The sequence below is a fragment of the Centruroides sculpturatus genome, unplaced genomic scaffold (assembly GCF_000671375.1).
Source record: "Centruroides sculpturatus isolate CEXI.00-Female unplaced genomic scaffold, Cexi_2.0 scaffold92, whole genome shotgun sequence".
NCBI lineage: Eukaryota > Metazoa > Arthropoda > Arachnida > Scorpiones > Buthidae > Centruroides > Centruroides sculpturatus.
This window is the reverse complement of record NW_019384394.1, coordinates 251,389-270,347: the sequence shown is the minus strand read 5'-3', so window position 1 is coordinate 270,347 and position 18,959 is coordinate 251,389. Positions and strand designations below refer to the sequence as shown.

General features: G+C 24.8%; 1 protein-coding gene across 1 annotated transcript in view; it reads right to left on the bottom strand.

The window, feature by feature from the left end:
* The window catches only part of LOC111618319 (pre-mRNA-processing factor 39-like), a 113,002-nt gene that overhangs the window by 20,122 nt on the left and 73,921 nt on the right, over window positions 1–18,959 (bottom strand). The window contains exon 11 of the mRNA XM_023359819.1: window positions 15,554–15,680. Within this exon, the coding sequence (XP_023215587.1) occupies window positions 15,554–15,680 (127 nt within the window). The remainder of the gene's footprint in view (window positions 1–15,553; window positions 15,681–18,959) is intronic.

Genomic DNA, 18,959 nt, shown 5'->3' with positions numbered 1-18,959 from the left:
CAATAAAGAAAACACCATTTTTTCTTTTGTTTATAAGCTGAAGTACTTCATCCACTATTTTATGCTGATTGTCTTTCAACTGTGTATATGATCTCTCTGCTTTCTGTTCCTCTCCAGCAATATTGTATATGCATTTCTCCATGAAACCACCTTGTGGTTTTGGTAAATTAAGCATACAGCAATGTTCCATCAATCCTGAAAATATTCTGTTTCCAGAAGTGCTAATTCAAAAATTTCTAAATTTCTATACCCATAGTTCATTGACATTTGATGCACAATATATACAAATGAAAGCAAATTTCATGGCTGTCTTGGTAAAATGGAAAAATGAAGCTTGAAGACACAATGCCCATTCATTACTAGCATCTAGCAATTTCAATTTTTCAGCAGAATCATGTTAAAAAAGATATTTCAAACATATTTTACTTAATGCATTGTTTAGTTACAGACCATTTAAAAACATATATTTTCAACATTATCAAAAATTATATAATGAAAAAACTATTTGATGAAATGAGAAATGATAAAACACCTATCAATTTATACAAATAATTAAAAAGAATTAGGTAATAGACAAATTACAAATAAATAATCAGGTAATGAAGGTTGAGATGTATGACAGAACACTGATAGATGTCTTCAAACATTCTCATAATTTGAATAATTATTATGAATGTTTGACCAATATATTCTAATAATTATGACTAACATGCCAATTGGGTATTAATTAAAATATAGCTCTATACTAATCAAATTATCTACTATAAACTTCAAATGTTAACCAAAATATTAAAAAAAAATGTTTTTGTATAAATACTTGTTTATTCAAAAATTTTGATGCTAAGCATTTGAACTATTGCTTTAACAGATAAAATATCAATTTTTTTATGTACATGCAACACTCATGCTACACAATGCAAAAATTTTTTAAAGTATTTATGACGTATTTAAGGATTTATAGTTTATCCATTGTTTCTCAAATCTATTCTTTGCTTTTATTTCAATTATCAAAAATTTCAAATATGAATGAAAAATTATTTAAGTGATTCAAATAAAACTTTTTCCTTTACACACGTGTTTGAGTAGTAAATATTAAACTGATATTAATCAGTTTTATACTTATTACTTAAACAACAGTACTATTTAGTTAATTGAGAAATAAATTTATTTCTCAATAATCTAAATAACTATATTAAAAAAAAAAACTCAAACTAGTGCAAAAATTATAATGAAACAAGTACAATCTGTGGTAAATTGGACTTTTTAAATAGATGTAGCTGAATTTATTTTAAACTAAACACTTACCTTTCATTCCCTGTATTTCTGTAAATTTCACTTACCAGAATTTTGTTTCAAACACCAAAAGCATGCTTCTACTTCAAAGTGTAAAAATAATTCAAAATGAAATGAAAATGGATTTAATTTGTTTTGTATACTAAATTTTTGTACAAAATCAAAAATTAGTTAAATTAATAAATCATTAATCTATTACAGGATACAGTAGACCAATTCTATTTTTAGTCTCAACTTGCATTGAATTATTGAATATACTTTAATTAGACAAATTTAAATTATTTACTTATAGTAATTTGCAAATGCTTGAATTATTTAATTGATTCTTATGACACAACAGATGCCAATTAAATAAAAATACTACTAGATTAAAATTCCAAAATCATTATATACTAAACAAGTTTTTGCCATAATTATAAAATTTTCAAATATCTTTTAATATCCAGTTCATTATTTAATAAAGATAATTATAGCTTTAATATACAGTATATTCCTTTTTTCCTATAACTAAAAATTAAGACATTATCTATTAGTGCATTGTAATGACTTTTGTTATTAAATTTTTCTAAAATAAAAGTTGTCAAAATTTATGTACAAATTTTTAAATATTAAAACAAATGAAGCAGCTGTATTTGCAATATGTAATCATAAAACATTAAGAGAAAAAGTATTGTCAGATATTATTTAGAATTCAAGTTAATGATATTTTAATATTGGTTTATTTGTTAACTTATTATGATTACCAAAAAACAAACTGACACTTACCATTCCAAAATATAAACCAAAACATAACACTGAAAAATTAATCTCTTCTAAAATTTCCAAATTGCATACAAAGTTTAAAATATTTAATTTTTTAATATTAAATTTTATTTTTTGAGTGACTGTATGTGCACAAACATATATGACTTAAAATTTTTTATAACAGATCCTAAAAGGTATAAATATCAATTCTAAGAAGAAGAAAACATAATAGTTAATTTATTAATATCACTAATTAAAATATAGTAATTATAACTTAGCTGTAATTCAAAATGTTGAGATGTATATAATTTCAACTTCAATGCTAACACTTTTGTCTGAGTGAAAACAATTTAAAAATAAGTTATCCATGCCAATAAAATAAACAAACAATAACTACACAAGTTCAAGTACAAATAATCAAATATTAAAATTGATAAAAATATTTGTATGATTCAACTATATTTGTTGTTATATGCAAAATCAAGCTGTTAGTCTATTAAAATTTAACTTTGTATGCACTGGGCAAAAGTTGATATAGCATAGCAAAATCAGTAAACTTAATGTAAAGGCACACAATTATTTTTTACTCTCAAAACTATATATGTATTCTATCAAAAAAAAACTTTATATGTTTCTTAAAATTGTATAAAAAATAAACATAATATTTGTAAAGATATACCTCATACAACAAAGCAGTTCTACAACATGGTTTCACTCTAACACAGTTGGAAAATTGGGGAAATCTCCCATACAATATGGTTTCCAGTTTTGTTCTAACACTGTTCAAGAATTTGGAAAATCCTCCATACAACATTTCATACCTTTTAAGTGCACACTCCTTTATTCATTATTTTTTTTTTATTCAATTAAGCATATATGTTATCTCAAATTTGCCCATGAAATATTGAAATTTTCAATTTGTTTTATGCCTTTCATCAGGTTAAATTAAAACTGATAGTGCAATTTTATTTCTTCATTGTTCTAGCTTTCCTATCAACCAGGTGTTGTCACTGCTTTCAGATTTTAGCCATTGTCTTAATGGCTAAAAGACTGTCACTGTTTTGTTTTTTTAGTTTAATCTTTGTATTTAGTAAAGTTTATTTAAACAGTTTCAGATAAGTGTTATTAACCTTTTTTTAACCATGGGTAAATAATTATTCGTAAAAATGACGAATGAAATATGGCAATGTCTCAGTACACGAATTGTTCCCAACTCAAACAATTTGGTATTTGAACACACATTCTGGAAAAAATTCACTCAGTCCTCAATTGAACAAATGCAAACTACTAGAACAATTTTTTGATTAGTAGCACTTTTTTATTTGTATTTTATCATACATAAAAAATTTTTATGGTAAAAATAAAAAAATGTTAATTTTAATTGTAATTGTTAGTTAATTATTGATTGGAAATATATTATTGATTGCTTTAAAAAACACATTTTTCTTAGTAACAAAAAAGAATGGTATACTTTTGTTAACTTTTGGAACTTAACTCCATGTTTTTTATTAGTCCCTTATTTCATATAGCACAGATTCACATAACACGACACTTTTTCAGAACATAATTACTGTGTTATATGAGGTATACCTGTATTTAAAGTTGATTAAAAGACTTTTGTAAAAATATTCTTGAAATTTAATCAATAAATTGATTATTAATCTGATATATCNTTACTTCTCGGAAACATAAGGTGTTTGCATCAAAGTATTCAAAGAATCTGAGTGTTTATTGAAATATATTATTTCCAAAAATAATTGGTATGTTGTGAATTAAATTGAAAAGCAAAAAACCATATCTATATAAAGAATAAGCAGATGCAGAAGTGATGAGTTTTTAATGTCTTATGACATATCTAATGATTACAGGAATCATATTTTTCATAATATATTAATATATGAAAATCATGATCTGAATTAAAACAGTATGCATAGTTCTTATAAATAAGAAAAAAATGTTAAATTTACACTACTAAATATTACTTGTTTCAGTTATCTCATTTTAATAGTATCTTATGCCAACAATGATTTCACATTTCATAAAATAAAAAATTAAAGATAGTTATGATATATTGGTATAACTGATTTATTAATACTTAATCAGCTTTCATCACAAGATAGCTTATATTCAAACTGAAAACTAAACAAGACTATTTTGAAAATCGCAAATATAAAACTTGTCAGTAAACAGTCTATCTGAAGATTAATTATAATTCCTGAAAATCTGAGACTATTTTTCAGAACAATTACTTACATAAAATGATGAAAAAAGATTTATTTCTATTATCAATATAAAATTTTGATTAAAATGAACAAGATAATTCAATATCAATTTTATAACATTTGTATTTCTAAAAAAAAAGCATTTATTAATTCATTTTTGTTTTAAATGAATTAAAATTAATGTTTTCGAACTCTTTAAAAGAAGTTTTGAAAGTATTAATTTGGAATAGGTATGAAAGTTCTCAATTTACAATTAATGAATTGTTATTAAACAATATTGTAATAATAATTTAAACTTTTAAAAAAATTATCATAATAAAAAATAAAATAAATAGTTTTCAAACAATCAATCATCTGCACTCCTTTATAAAGTAAGAATAATTAAACACATATTACAATGATTATTCTAATTCATAATTAAAATATGCAATCAAAATATTGTTTTATTTTATTAAATATATATATTATTTAGAACAAAAACTAAAAATTTATAAAGTTTTATAAGTAAACATATAACTTATAAGTTATATTTAGATTTGCTTTCAACATGTAAATATCAAATATATTTGCTACAGTATAATCAAATAATAAAGTATAAAAATAATTATAATTAATATAGTCTTAATTGCAGATTTGAAATTTATTAATAAATTAATTAACTGAAATAAAATCTATTGCAAAATATTTTTATTTTTAATCTATTGCAAAATATTTATTTCCTGGCAAACATATTTGATATTCACATTTTTCTGAAAATTTTAATATGGAGCACAGCAAGACTCGATAGCTGATTTGGCTAGATCCCAACATTGAAAGCAAATCCAAATTTTTATATAAAAATCTAAACCAAAGCATAAATAATGGATTCAGCAGGTTAAGATGAATTCATGTTGCTTAATATTTACAGCCATACCTTGACGTTCCTCATAGGTTGCCCAAGCAAGGTTAATATTTGGTTTTCTTGGTAAATGTATTGTACATGCTCGCCTATAAATGTCATGAACTGCTTCAGAGCTGAAACTTTCTGCATATTTAATATACTGGATATAACAAGAAAAATATTTTAGTAAAATTAAATATATATCAAACTTGATATAAACATTTTATGATCAGAATGTTAAAGCATACTAAAAATGTATTACAAGTTAAAAATTTTCATTATTCTGAATATTCAATAAAACTACAAAAATAAAAATTATTCTTGATAATAGAAAAATCATGATTTTTAAAATCTGTATATATTTTCTTATTATATGTTTATGATTACTACTTATTTAAATAATGAATTATTATATGTGCTTGTTTATTTGAATATGTAAAATGTAAACATATTGGTAAAATTCTGATGGTACAGAATTTAATTAAGCAAACCTGAAAATAAAAGACAGTGCATTCAATGGCCAACCATAACTGATCCTCTATGATGCTTCTCACATGTAGTATGATACTGTCTTTCAAAGCTGCCAAATTTGCAAAATGTCCTCAATAAATTACACTTTGTAAATGTCCCACAACAAAAATCACACAGATTAAGATCTAGTAACCAGGTAGTATAAAATACATGACTAATCACTATTATCGATGAAATATTGTTACAAACTGCTGTACAGTCCAACCAAACCAGGAAGACACTCTCCTTAGGCATTGGACTAGTTTACTAACCATTTGCAGAGGAAGAAGGTGTGCCATGCAATTGGTCAGCATAGATTTAAGTGGAAAGAAAAGTCAATGTTTCTCAAAGTGAAATTATTTCATGTTTCTCATTTGACTCAATTTGTCTTATTAAAACTATAAGATACTGATCTTGTAGATTATGACCAGTTGGTTATGATCAAGTAGGTTAAGATCTTGTTGAGTTTGGAAATCCAAGCAATTAATATAGTTGTTAAAGTAAGAAACTTTTTGAAGAAAAAAAATCATCAAAAAATTATTGGTACCATTGGATAAAGTGATAAATAGAACAGTTGGAACAAAAGCAAGAGCTGTGCCTAAAAGAAGTGTTTATACATTGCATAAAAGAAAGAGGGGAGCTGGTGAAAAAGAAGTTTTAACACCAAATAAGTGGTGCTTATCTTATCAAGAAAATAGTGTGTACTTAATGGACATTGCAACTGTAAGAAATATTATTCATAATTTTTATTCAGTTATAAATTTATTTGCATAGTTTTTGCAAAGTGGTTTATATTTATTAATATTAAAAATTAGTTACAAAAAATAGTTTATTATGACCTACATTCTGTGTGTAATAATTTACTACTTTGACAATAGATAAAATAATTTATCTTAGTAAGTTAATTAATACAAAGTAGTAAATTAATACACACAGAATACTAATAATTTGTTTGTTTATTCAACTTGGCATCGAGCTAGATTAAAAAAGATTGTCGTCCTGCTAATTTTGATATAAGATTCATACATACTGATCTATTTTATCAGAAGCTATTCTACTTTATATCAAAAGACAGAATTGCTAAACAGTTAACAGAACACCCAAACAAAAAGTGTTTCATATGCCTGGAAAAATTATACATTCTGATAAACACTATAATCTGATTAAAGATATGTAAAACATAGTCTGAAGATATTCATACAGTAGAGTACTGCCATCTGAGATAGAAAATTTTTAATTAAAATTAAACAAATTCAAAAACGACAATTTTCATAAAACACTTGCATATACAGTATAGGATACTAAATGGAATTGTTTAGTATCCATAGAATCAATATGTTCATAAAATGATAACAAAGATTTTATGTAAATAAAGTAAACCCCTGTACAATGCATTGTTCTGCATTGTACAGGGTTATATGAACCATGTTATATGAACCAACATGTGTTATATATAAACTGTGAATTTGATATCAGGTCTCAAATTTCACACACAACATGCAATTTGTATAACACAGAAGATATCCCCTGCATTATACAAATTCACTGTACTATAATATATTTAAAACTGGCTTTTATATCAGGAGCATATCAATATTTTTCTTTGGTGAATGATGTATCAATGACATAAAATGATCATTGCTGATTTATATAGTCATATTTTTAAAAAATATGATCAAATTTTCTATAAAATTATTGAATAAATATATAATTGACATTCTTCTCACTAAATTCTGATAAATTTAATTTGTCAAGTGTAAATGAAGATTTATTTTATTTGATCATCATCTATAGAAAGAATCTCAAAAACTGTTCCAAAACTATAGCAAAAAAGCTCAATTCTGTTTAAAGCACATTAAATTACTCATTGAGTTTAGGAGGATAGGAGTTTTCCTGTTTAGCTGGCCACAAACAGGGATAAATATCACTTTAGGGCACTTCTGTCTTGTACTCTTAAACAAAATGGCCACCAAGATGGGAGTTTTAATTTATATTAAAACTTACGTATTTCAAGTGGCCATAAAGTGAGGTTTTACTGTATTTTGGCTCTGCAGATTTTACTATCACTAATGGTAGAAAATGCTCAGAGTTGATTCATCTTCTAGATTTAAATATCTTTTGTCTTAAATGGTTCAAAACATTCTAAGAATATGAACTTCTAAAACATTAATGCAAACAAAACTATAAATATTAGGATATACAGGGGTGTATCTGGACAGCAGCGATGTTGGTGACTTTTTATTAACACTTCGGAAAGTAACAAGGAACTTGTGCAATTTTTTCCAGTTTTCTTAATTAATAGTGTTCTAAACTAATAAGAAATTACTAGACACAAGGATTAATAACTATTCAACATTCCCCTGTTAAACGTGGTTAACCTCCGTTAAGCCAAACGAAAACCGAAAGTAAAAGAATGCAACCAAACGCAACTGACAAGAAACTGATAACGGATTATAACACAATGGTGGAAAATAGCATACAAGAATTTCTGACAGATTCAAATGGAACTAATATGGATACCACGCCACAAAATCTACATAAGCTACCAAGTGAGTGCAGTGACTTTTATTCATCCTCGCCGTTAAATTTGAACAACACCTTAACAGCAGATCTATGGAGCAAAATCTTGGAATTAATCAATAAATCTAATGATAGACTATCTTTACAAATGACATCAATAAAACAAGACCTGAACTTAATATACAAAACAATACGAGAAAACAAAATACAATTCCAAAGAATGGAAGATCAAATAGACAACTTGAAACAGCAAATCGATAATTTAAAACTTCAAAAAGATCTAATGCAATATAAAATGGATACTTTGGTTAACGATTATCACTATAATAAAATAATATTATATAACTATCCCACTTCAAAAAATGTCTCTAAACCAGAAATTTTTAAAGTTATTAATAATATTTGATACCCACATTTTTCTGAAAATTTTAATATGGAGCACAGCAAGACTCGATAGCTGATTTGGCTAGATCCCAACATTGAAAGCAAATCCAAATTTTTATATAAAAATCTAAACCAAAGCATAAATAATGGATTCAGCAGGTTAAGATGAATTCATGTTGCTTAATATTTACAGCCATACCTTGACGTTCCTCATAGGTTGCCCAAGCAAGGTTAATATTTGGTTTTCTTGGTAAATGTATTGTACATGCTCGCCTATAAATGTCATGAACTGCTTCAGAGCTGAAACTTTCTGCATATTTAATATACTGGATATAACAAGAAAAATATTTTAGTAAAATTAAATATATATCAAACTTGATATAAACATTTTATNGTCTCTAAACCAGAAATTCTTAAAGTTATTAATACTTCATTGGACCTAAACAACATATCTTAAGACAAAATCTTAGAAATAACTCAAATAAATAAATTAACTAACCCAGTTATTAGAGTATCCTTCAATAAAAAACAGATCCGAGACCAAGTTTTTAATATGGTCATATCAAAGAAGCAACAAAAACTATTGAAAAATTGGGAAAATCTGCAAATCGCACCATATCTCACTAACGAGTCACAAAAAAGAAGGAAACAATTACTACCAATTTACTACGATCTAAAACAACAAAACCGTTATGTTAAAATTCCTTCACTAAATATCTTTCAACAGAAATACGACCCAGACATAATTGGAATTACAGAAACTTGGATTATATCTGAATCATCTTACAACTCAAACTTCTTAAACAACTATATTACAATATCAGTTCCAGCTCAAAAATCTGCCGAACCCGGATACCCAAGTGGAGGACTATGTATACTTATAAAAAAACATATTTGTAAAATACAACATATTGAAAAGTCAGATAACTATATTCTTCTTCTAATTGCAATGAATAAACTGTTATTAAGTAATAAAGACTACAAACAAATAATATTAATGATTATTTATATTCCACCCAATAACCTATCAAAACTAAATAAAATATTCAAACCAATAGATTGCTGGCAAAATATTACTCCGAATATACTTTTACTGGGAGACTTCAACGCACGCATAGCAGAATTAACAGATTCATATTATAGAGGTCAAAATCTTTTAATTCAAGAGGTCAGAAGATCTAAAGATAAAACAACCAATAAAATAGGAGAAAATTTAATAAAATNAAAAAAGAAAAATGAGAAATGTTGATCTAAAAGTTCTAAATGTCGATCATGAATTTATTATAAACAATGAATATTATGAAAAACTTTTCTTCTAAATAACATTAATCAATTTTGTTGTTATGATGTATTTAAACAGATAAAATAAAAAGTACTAATAAAGTTCAAATTTTCATACACTACATATATATAATCATTATAATTATATGTAAAATTTACATTAAATTTTCAAAGTTTTTGTTTTGAAAAACATGGCTTTTTCAAATTAAAATTTTGCATTTAAGATCAAAACTTAATTACCTAAGTACTATTTGCTATTTCAAATATAAAAACAATTTAAATAAAAATTGTAGTCAGGAGACTGTTACTTGTAATATTAAATTACATTTCTAACAATATTTAAAATTAAAAAATCAGTATTTGATAAGAAACCACTGAAATTTTTTTCAAATTATTTGATAATCAGAATTATATTTTATAACTGCAGTGCCATTTTTAGTAATAAAATATTTCCAGTCAAGTTTTTGCACAACTAAAACAATCATAATATAAAACTCAACCAATATTTTGCTACTATAATTCATATAAGTGAATATTCTAAAAATTGTCCCAGATAGAACTATTAACTATTATTAAAAAATAAAATCTGACAATAAAACTGACAACTAAGATTTTAAAAAATGTTTAATTTTATAAAAGTACTCACTTTTATATATTAGGATTGCAATTCAAAATACAATAGATGCTATATGTTGCTGAAATTTTTACATGTTTTTGTACAAATAAAAAAACCTTTTTATTAAGTTTAAGATATTTATAAATTTTTGAAAAAAGTTCTATTGAAAGTTCTTTTTTTATTACAAATTCAATATCATAATTGTCTTTCATAATAAAGAAAAAATTTTGAAATATCTTTGAATTAATAATGCTTACAAAATATATTATTTCCTTTGACACAAACACCTTATGTTTCTGAGAAGTAATATTTTTTTAGTGCATTTTATGTTAATTTACTTTGTGTAGTTTGGCTTATTTTGTTATTTACATTAATTGGATTCATGTATTTAATTAGTTTTATTTAGTTCTATTTATCATTTATATTTTTGTATTTAAACAAATTGTTCGAACAGATATAGAAATTTGAATTTTGTTTCACATAAACGTTTGAACCTGGAACTGATGCAAAGAAGCATTCCAAGAATTTAGAAATACCTGAGGATGACCTGTGAAGCTGGTAGAAAACATTTGTAGGATAATAAATATTACTTCTCGGAAACATAAGGTGTTTGCATCAAAGTATTCAAAGAATCTGAGTGTTTATTGAAATATATTATTTCCAAAAATAATTGGTATGTTGTGAATTAAATTGAAAAGCAAAAAACCATATCTATATAAAGAATAAGCAGATGCAGAAGTGATGAGTTTTTAATGTCTTATGACATATCTAATGATTACAGGAATCATATTTTTCATAATATATTAATATATGAAAATCATGATCTGAATTAAAACAGTATGCATAGTTCTTATAAATAAGAAAAAAATGTTAAATTTACACTACTAAATATTACTTGTTTCAGTTATCTCATTTTAATAGTATCTTATGCCAACAATGATTTCACATTTCATAAAATAAAAAATTAAAGATAGTTATGATATATTGGTATAACTGATTTATTAATACTTAATCAGCTTTCATCACAAGATAGCTTATATTCAAACTGAAAACTAAACAAGACTATTTTGAAAATCGCAAATATAAAACTTGTCAGTAAACAGTCTATCTGAAGATTAATTATAATTCCTGAAAATCTGAGACTATTTTTCAGAACAATTACTTACATAAAATGATGAAAAAAGATTTATTTCTATTATCAATATAAAATTTTGATTAAAATGAACAAGATAATTCAATATCAATTTTATAACATTTGTATTTCTAAAAAAAAAGCATTTATTAATTCATTTTTGTTTTAAATGAATTAAAATTAATGTTTTCGAACTCTTTAAAAGAAGTTTTGAAAGTATTAATTTGGAATAGGTATGAAAGTTCTCAATTTACAATTAATGAATTGTTATTAAACAATATTGTAATAATAATTTAAACTTTTAAAAAAATTATCATATGAGGTATACCTGTATTTAAAGTTGATTAAAAGACTTTTGTAAAAATATTCTTGAAATTTAATCAATAAATTGATTATTAATCTGATATATCTATGTAACTTGATACCTGAATAAAAAAATCTGCATCATAAAAGTTGAAATATTAATCATTAGAAACTTATAATATAAAATATTCTTTTAAGATTCAAGACTACTTTATTTATAAAAAAATGTTATTGTGCCTTTTAATGTAACAGTAAATTTAACACATTATGCCTAAGCACTAATACACTGTGACAATAAATGACAATAGACTATATGTGTGCTACACACAAAACCTCTGTTTACAGTGCAACTACAAATATACAGTAGAGCATCGATTATCCGACCCCCGATTAACCGTCACATCGGTTAACTAACTGTTCTAGTTGGCAAATTTCAAATGTCCGCTAGTGATGTGGCGCTACAATATTTGGCTATATCTTGGATACTTTAATATTATTTTTGTTAAATTTTTGCATGTTTTAGCTGGCAACATGGCTCAACCATTAAAGGGCAGCCAGTATTTAAACGAGACTTAATTTTCTAATTACGAGTGGTTGTTTGTTTTGTGAGCAATAAAATAATTTAAAAATAATTTTTAACAATAGAATAGCGACGATTATTATTTTTTAAAAATTTGTTAGGCTAAACATCGATGAAAATTCAACGCGAAGTTGGTTAATAGTGATACACTAATATACTAATTACATGGGATATCCTAATATACTATACTAATAATGTATTTTTTTCATTATTTTCGGTTATCTGACCAACCTGAGTCCCTAATTGAGTTGGATAATCGATGCTCTACTGTATTTAAGTTTCTCTACATCATTACAAAATAAAATTTAGTTTTTAGTAAGAAAATCAATTAACAGAAGTCTATCATAAAAAAAAGAAAAATGAGAAATGTTGATCTAAAAGTTCTAAATGTCGATCATGAATTTATTATAAACAATGAATATTATGAAAAACTTTTCTTCTAAATAACATTAATCAATTTTGTTGTTATGATGTATTTAAACAGATAAAATCAAAAGTACTAATAAAGTTCAAATTTTCATACACTACATATATATAATCATTATAATTATATGTAAAATTTACATTAAATTTTCAAAGTTTTTGTTTTGAAAAACATGGCTTTTTCAAATTAAAATTTTGCATTTAAGATCAAAACTTAATTACCTAAGTACTATTTGCTATTTCAAATATAAAAACAATTTAAATAAAAATTGTAGTCAGGAGACTATTACTTGTAATATTAAATTACATTTCTAACAATATTTAAAATTAAAAAATCAGTATTTGATAAGAAACCACTGAAATTTTTTTCAAATTATTTGATAATCAGAATTATATTTTATAACTGCAGTGCCATTTTTAGTAATAAAATATTTCCAGTCAAGTTTTTGCACAACTAACAAGTTTTTGCACAACTAAAACAATCATAATATAAAACTCAACCAATATTTTGCTACTATAATTCATATAAGTGAATATTCTAAAAATTGTCCCAGATAGAACTATTAACTATTATTAAAAAATAAAATCTGACAATAAAACTGACAACTAAGATTTTAAAAAATGTTTAATTTTATAAAAGTACTAACTTTTATATATTAGGATTGCAATTCAAAATACAATAGATGCTATATGTTGCTGAAATTTTTACATGTTTTTGTACAAATAAAAAAACCTTTTTATTAAGTTTAAGATATTTATAAATTTTTGAAAAAAGTTCTATTGAAAGTTCTTTTTTTATTACAAATTCAATATCATAATTGTCTTTCATAATAAAGAAAAAATTTTGAAATATCTTTGAATTAATAATGCTTACAAAATATATTATTTCCTTTGACACAAACACCTTATGTTTCTGAGAAGTAATATTTTTTTAGTGCATTTTATGTTAATTTACTTTGTGTAGTTTGGCTTATTTTGTTATTTACATTAATTGGATTCATGTATTTAATTAGTTTTATTTAGTTCTATTTATCATTTATATTTTTGTATTTAAACAAATTGTTCGAACAGATATAGAAATTTGAATTTTGTTTCACATAAACGTTTGAACCTGGAACTGATGCAAAGAAGCATTCCAAGAATTTAGAAATACCTGAGGATGACCTGTGGAGCTGGTAGAAAACATTTGTAGGATAATAAATATTACTTCTCGGAAACATAAGGTGTTTGCATCAAAGTATTCAAAGAATCTGAGTGTTTATTGAAATATATTATTTCCAAAAATAATTGGTATGTTGTGAATTAAATTGAAAAGCAAAAAACCATATCTATATAAAGAATAAGCAGATGCAGAAGTGATGAGTTTTTAATGTCTTATGACATATCTAATGATTACAGGAATCATATTTTTCATAATATATTAATATATGAAAATCATGATCTGAATTAAAACAGTATGCATAGTTCTTATAAATAAGAAAAAAATGTTAAATTTACACTACTAAATATTACTTGTTTCAGTTATCTCATTTTAATAGTATCTTATGCCAACAATGATTTCACATTTCATAAAATAAAAAATTAAAGATAGTTATGATATATTGGTATAACTGATTTATTAATACTTAATCAGCTTTCATCACAAGATAGCTTATATTCAAACTGAAAACTAAACAAGACTATTTTGAAAATCGCAAATATAAAACTTGTCAGTAAACAGTCTATCTGAAGATTAATTATAATTCCTGAAAATCTGAGACTATTTTTCAGAACAATTACTTACATAAAATGATGAAAAAAGATTTATTTCTATTATCAATATAAAATTTTGATTAAAATGAACAAGATAATTCAATATCAATTTTATAACATTTGTATTTCTAAAAAAAAAGCATTTATTAATTCATTTTTGTTTTAAATGAATTAAAATTAATGTTTTCGAACTCTTTAAAAGAAGTTTTGAAAGTATTAATTTGGAATAGGTATGAAAGTTCTCAATTTACAATTAATGAATTGTTATTAAACAATATTGTAATAATAATTTAAACTTTTAAAAAAATTATCATAATAAAAAATAAAATAAATAGTTTTCAAACAATCAATCATCTGCACTCCTTTATAAAGTAAGAATAATTAAACACATATTACAATGATTATTCTAATTCATAATTAAAATATGCAATCAAAATATTGTTTTATTTTATTAAATATATATATTATTTAGAACAAAAACTAAAAATTTATAAAGTTTTATAAGTAAACATATAACTTATAAGTTATATTTAGATTTGCTTTCAACATGTAAATATCAAATATATTTGCTACAGTATAATCAAATAATAAAGTATAAAAATAATTATAATTAATATAGTCTTAATTGCAGATTTGAAATTTATTAATAAATTAATTAACTGAAATAAAATCTATTGCAAAATATTTTTATTTTTAATCTATTGCAAAATATTTATTTCCTGGCAAACATATTTGATATTCACATTTTTCTGAAAATTTTAATATGGAGCACAGCAAGACTCGATAGCTGATTTGGCTAGATCCCAACATTGAAAGCAAATCCAAATTTTTATATAAAAATCTAAACCAAAGCATAAATAATGGATTCAGCAGGTTAAGATGAATTCATGTTGCTTAATATTTACAGCCATACCTTGACGTTCCTCATAGGTTGCCCAAGCAAGGTTAATATTTGGTTTTCTTGGTAAATGTATTGTACATGCTCGCCTATAAATGTCATGAACTGCTTCAGAGCTGAAACTTTCTGCATATTTAATATACTGGATATAACAAGAAAAATATTTTAGTAAAATTAAATATATATCAAACTTGATATAAACATTTTATGATCAGAATGTTAAAGCATACTAAAAATGTATTACAAGTTAAAAATTTTCATTATTCTGAATATTCAATAAAACTACAAAAATATTTAATAAAAATTATTCTTGATAATAGAAAAATCATGATTTTTAAAATCTGTATATATTTTCTTATTATATGTTTATGATTACTACTTATTTAAATAATGAATTATTATATGTGCTTGTTTATTTGAATATGTAAAATGTAAACATATTGGTAAAATTCTGATGGTACAGAATTTAATTAAGCAAACCTGAAAATAAAAGACAGTGCATTCAATGGCCAACCATAACTGATCCTCTATGATGCTTCTCACATGTAGTATGATACTGTCTTTCAAAGCTGCCAAATTTGCAAAATGTCCTCAATAAATTACACTTTGTAAATGTCCCACAACAAAAATCACACAGATTAAGATCTAGTAACCAGGTAGTATAAAATACATGACTAATCACTATTATCGATGAAATATTGTTACAAACTGCTGTACAGTCCAACCAAACCAGGAAGACACTCTCCTTAGGCATTGGACTAGTTTACTAACCATTTGCAGAGGAAGAAGGTGTGCCATGCAATTGGTCAGCATAGATTTAAGTGGAAAGAAAAGTCAATGTTTCTCAAAGTGAAATTATTTCATGTTTCTCATTTGACTCAATTTGTCTTATTAAAACTATAAGATACTGATCTTGTAGATTATGACCAGTTGGTTATGATCAAGTAGGTTAAGATCTTGTTGAGTTTGGAAATCCAAGCAATTAATATAGTTGTTAAAGTAATAAACTTTTTGAAGAAAAAAAATCATCAAAAAATTATTGGTACCATTGGATAAAGTGATAAATAGAACAGGTGGAACAAAAGCAAGAGCTGTGCCTAAAAGAAGTGTTTATACATTGCATAAAAGAAAGAGGGGAGCTGGTGAAAAAGAAGTTTTAACACCAAATAAGTGGTGCTTATCTTATCAAGAAAATAGTGTGTACTTAATGGACATTGCAACTGTAAGAAATATTATTCATAATTTTTATTCAGTTATAAATTTATTTGCATAGTTTTTGCAAAGTGGTTTATATTTATTAATATTAAAAATTAGTTACAAAAAATAGTTTATTATGACCTACATTCTGTGTGTAATAATTTACTACTTTGACAATAGATAAAATAATTTATCTTAGTAAGTTAATTAATACAAAGTAGTAAATTAATACACACAGAATACTAATAATTTGTTTGTTTATTCAACTTGGCATCGAGCTAGATTAAAAAAGATTGTCGTCCTGCTAATTTTGATATAAGATTCATACATACTGATCTATTTTATCAGAAGCTATTCTACTTTATATCAAAAGACAGAATTGCTAAACAGTTAACAGAACACCCAAACAAAAAGTGTTTCATATGCCTGGAAAAATTATACATTCTGATAAACACTATAATCTGATTAAAGATATGTAAAACATAGTCTGAAGATATTCATACAGTAGAGTACTGCCATCTGAGATAGAAAATTTTTAATTAAAATTAAACAAATTCAAAAACGACAATTTTCATAAAACACTTGCATATACAGTATAGGATACTAAATGGAATTGTTTAGTATCCATAGAATCAATATGTTCATAAAATGATAACAAAGATTTTATGTAAATAAAGTAAACCCCTGTACAATGCATTGTTCTGCATTGTACAGGGTTATATGAACCATGTTATATGAACCAACATGTGTTATATATAAACTGTGAATTTGATATCAGGTCTCAAATTTCACACACAACATGCAATTTGTATAACACAGAAGATATCCCCTGCATTATACAAATTCACTGTACTATAATATATTTAAAACTGGCTTTTATATCAGGAGCATATCAATATTTTTCTTTGGTGAATGATGTATCAATGACATAAAATGATCATTGCTGATTTATATAGTCATATTTTTAAAAAATATGATCAAATTTTCTATAAAATTATTGAATAAATATATAATTGACATTCTTCTCACTAAATTCTGATAAATTTAATTTGTCAAGTGTAAATGAAGATTTATTTTATTTGATCATCATCTATAGAAAGAATCTCAAAAACTGTTCCAAAACTATAGCAAAAAAGCTCAATTCTGTTTAAAGCACATTAAATTACTCATTGAGTTTAGGAGGATAGGAGTTTTCCTGTTTAGCTGGCCACAAACAGGGATAAATATCACTTTAGGGCACTTCTGTCTTGTACTCTTAAACAAAATGGCCACCAAGATGGGAGTTTTAATTTATATTAAAACTTACGTATTTCAAGTGGCCATAAAGTGAGGTTTTACTGTATTTTGGCTCTGCAGATTTTACTATCACTAATGGTAGAAAATGCTCAGAGTTGATTCATCTTCTAGATTTAAATATCTTTTGTCTTAAATGGTTCAAAACATTCTAAGAATATGAACTTCTAAAACATTAATGCAAACAAAACTATAAATATTAGGATATACAGGGGTGTATCTGGACAGCAGCGATGTTGGTGACTTTTTATTAACACTTCGGAAAGTAACAAGGAACTTGTGCAATTTTTTCCAGTTTTCTTAATTAATAGTGTTCTAAACTAATAAGAAATTACTAGACACAAGGATTAATAACTATTCAACATTCCCCTGTTAAACGTGGTTAACCTCCGTTAAGCCAAACGAAAACCGAAAGTAAAAGAATGCAACCAAACGCAACTGACAAGAAACTGATAACGGATTATAACACAATGGTGGAAAATAGCATACAAGAATTTCTGACAGATTCAAATGGAACTAATATGGATACCACGCCACAAAATCTACATAAGCTACCAAGTGAGTGCAGTGACTTTTATTCATCCTCGCCGTTAAATTTGAACAACACCTTAACAGCAGATCTATGGAGCAAAATCTTGGAATTAATCAATAAATCTAATGATAGACTATCTTTACAAATGACATCAATAAAACAAGACCTGAACTTAATATACAAAACAATACGAGAAAACAAAATACAATTCCAAAGAATGGAAGATCAAATAGACAACTTGAAACAGCAAATCGATAATTTAAAACTTCAAAAAGATCTAATGCAATATAAAATGGATACTTTGGTTAACGACTATCACTATAATAAAATAATATTATATAACTATCCTACTTCAAAAAACGTCTCTAAACCAGAAATTCTTAAATTTATTAATACTTC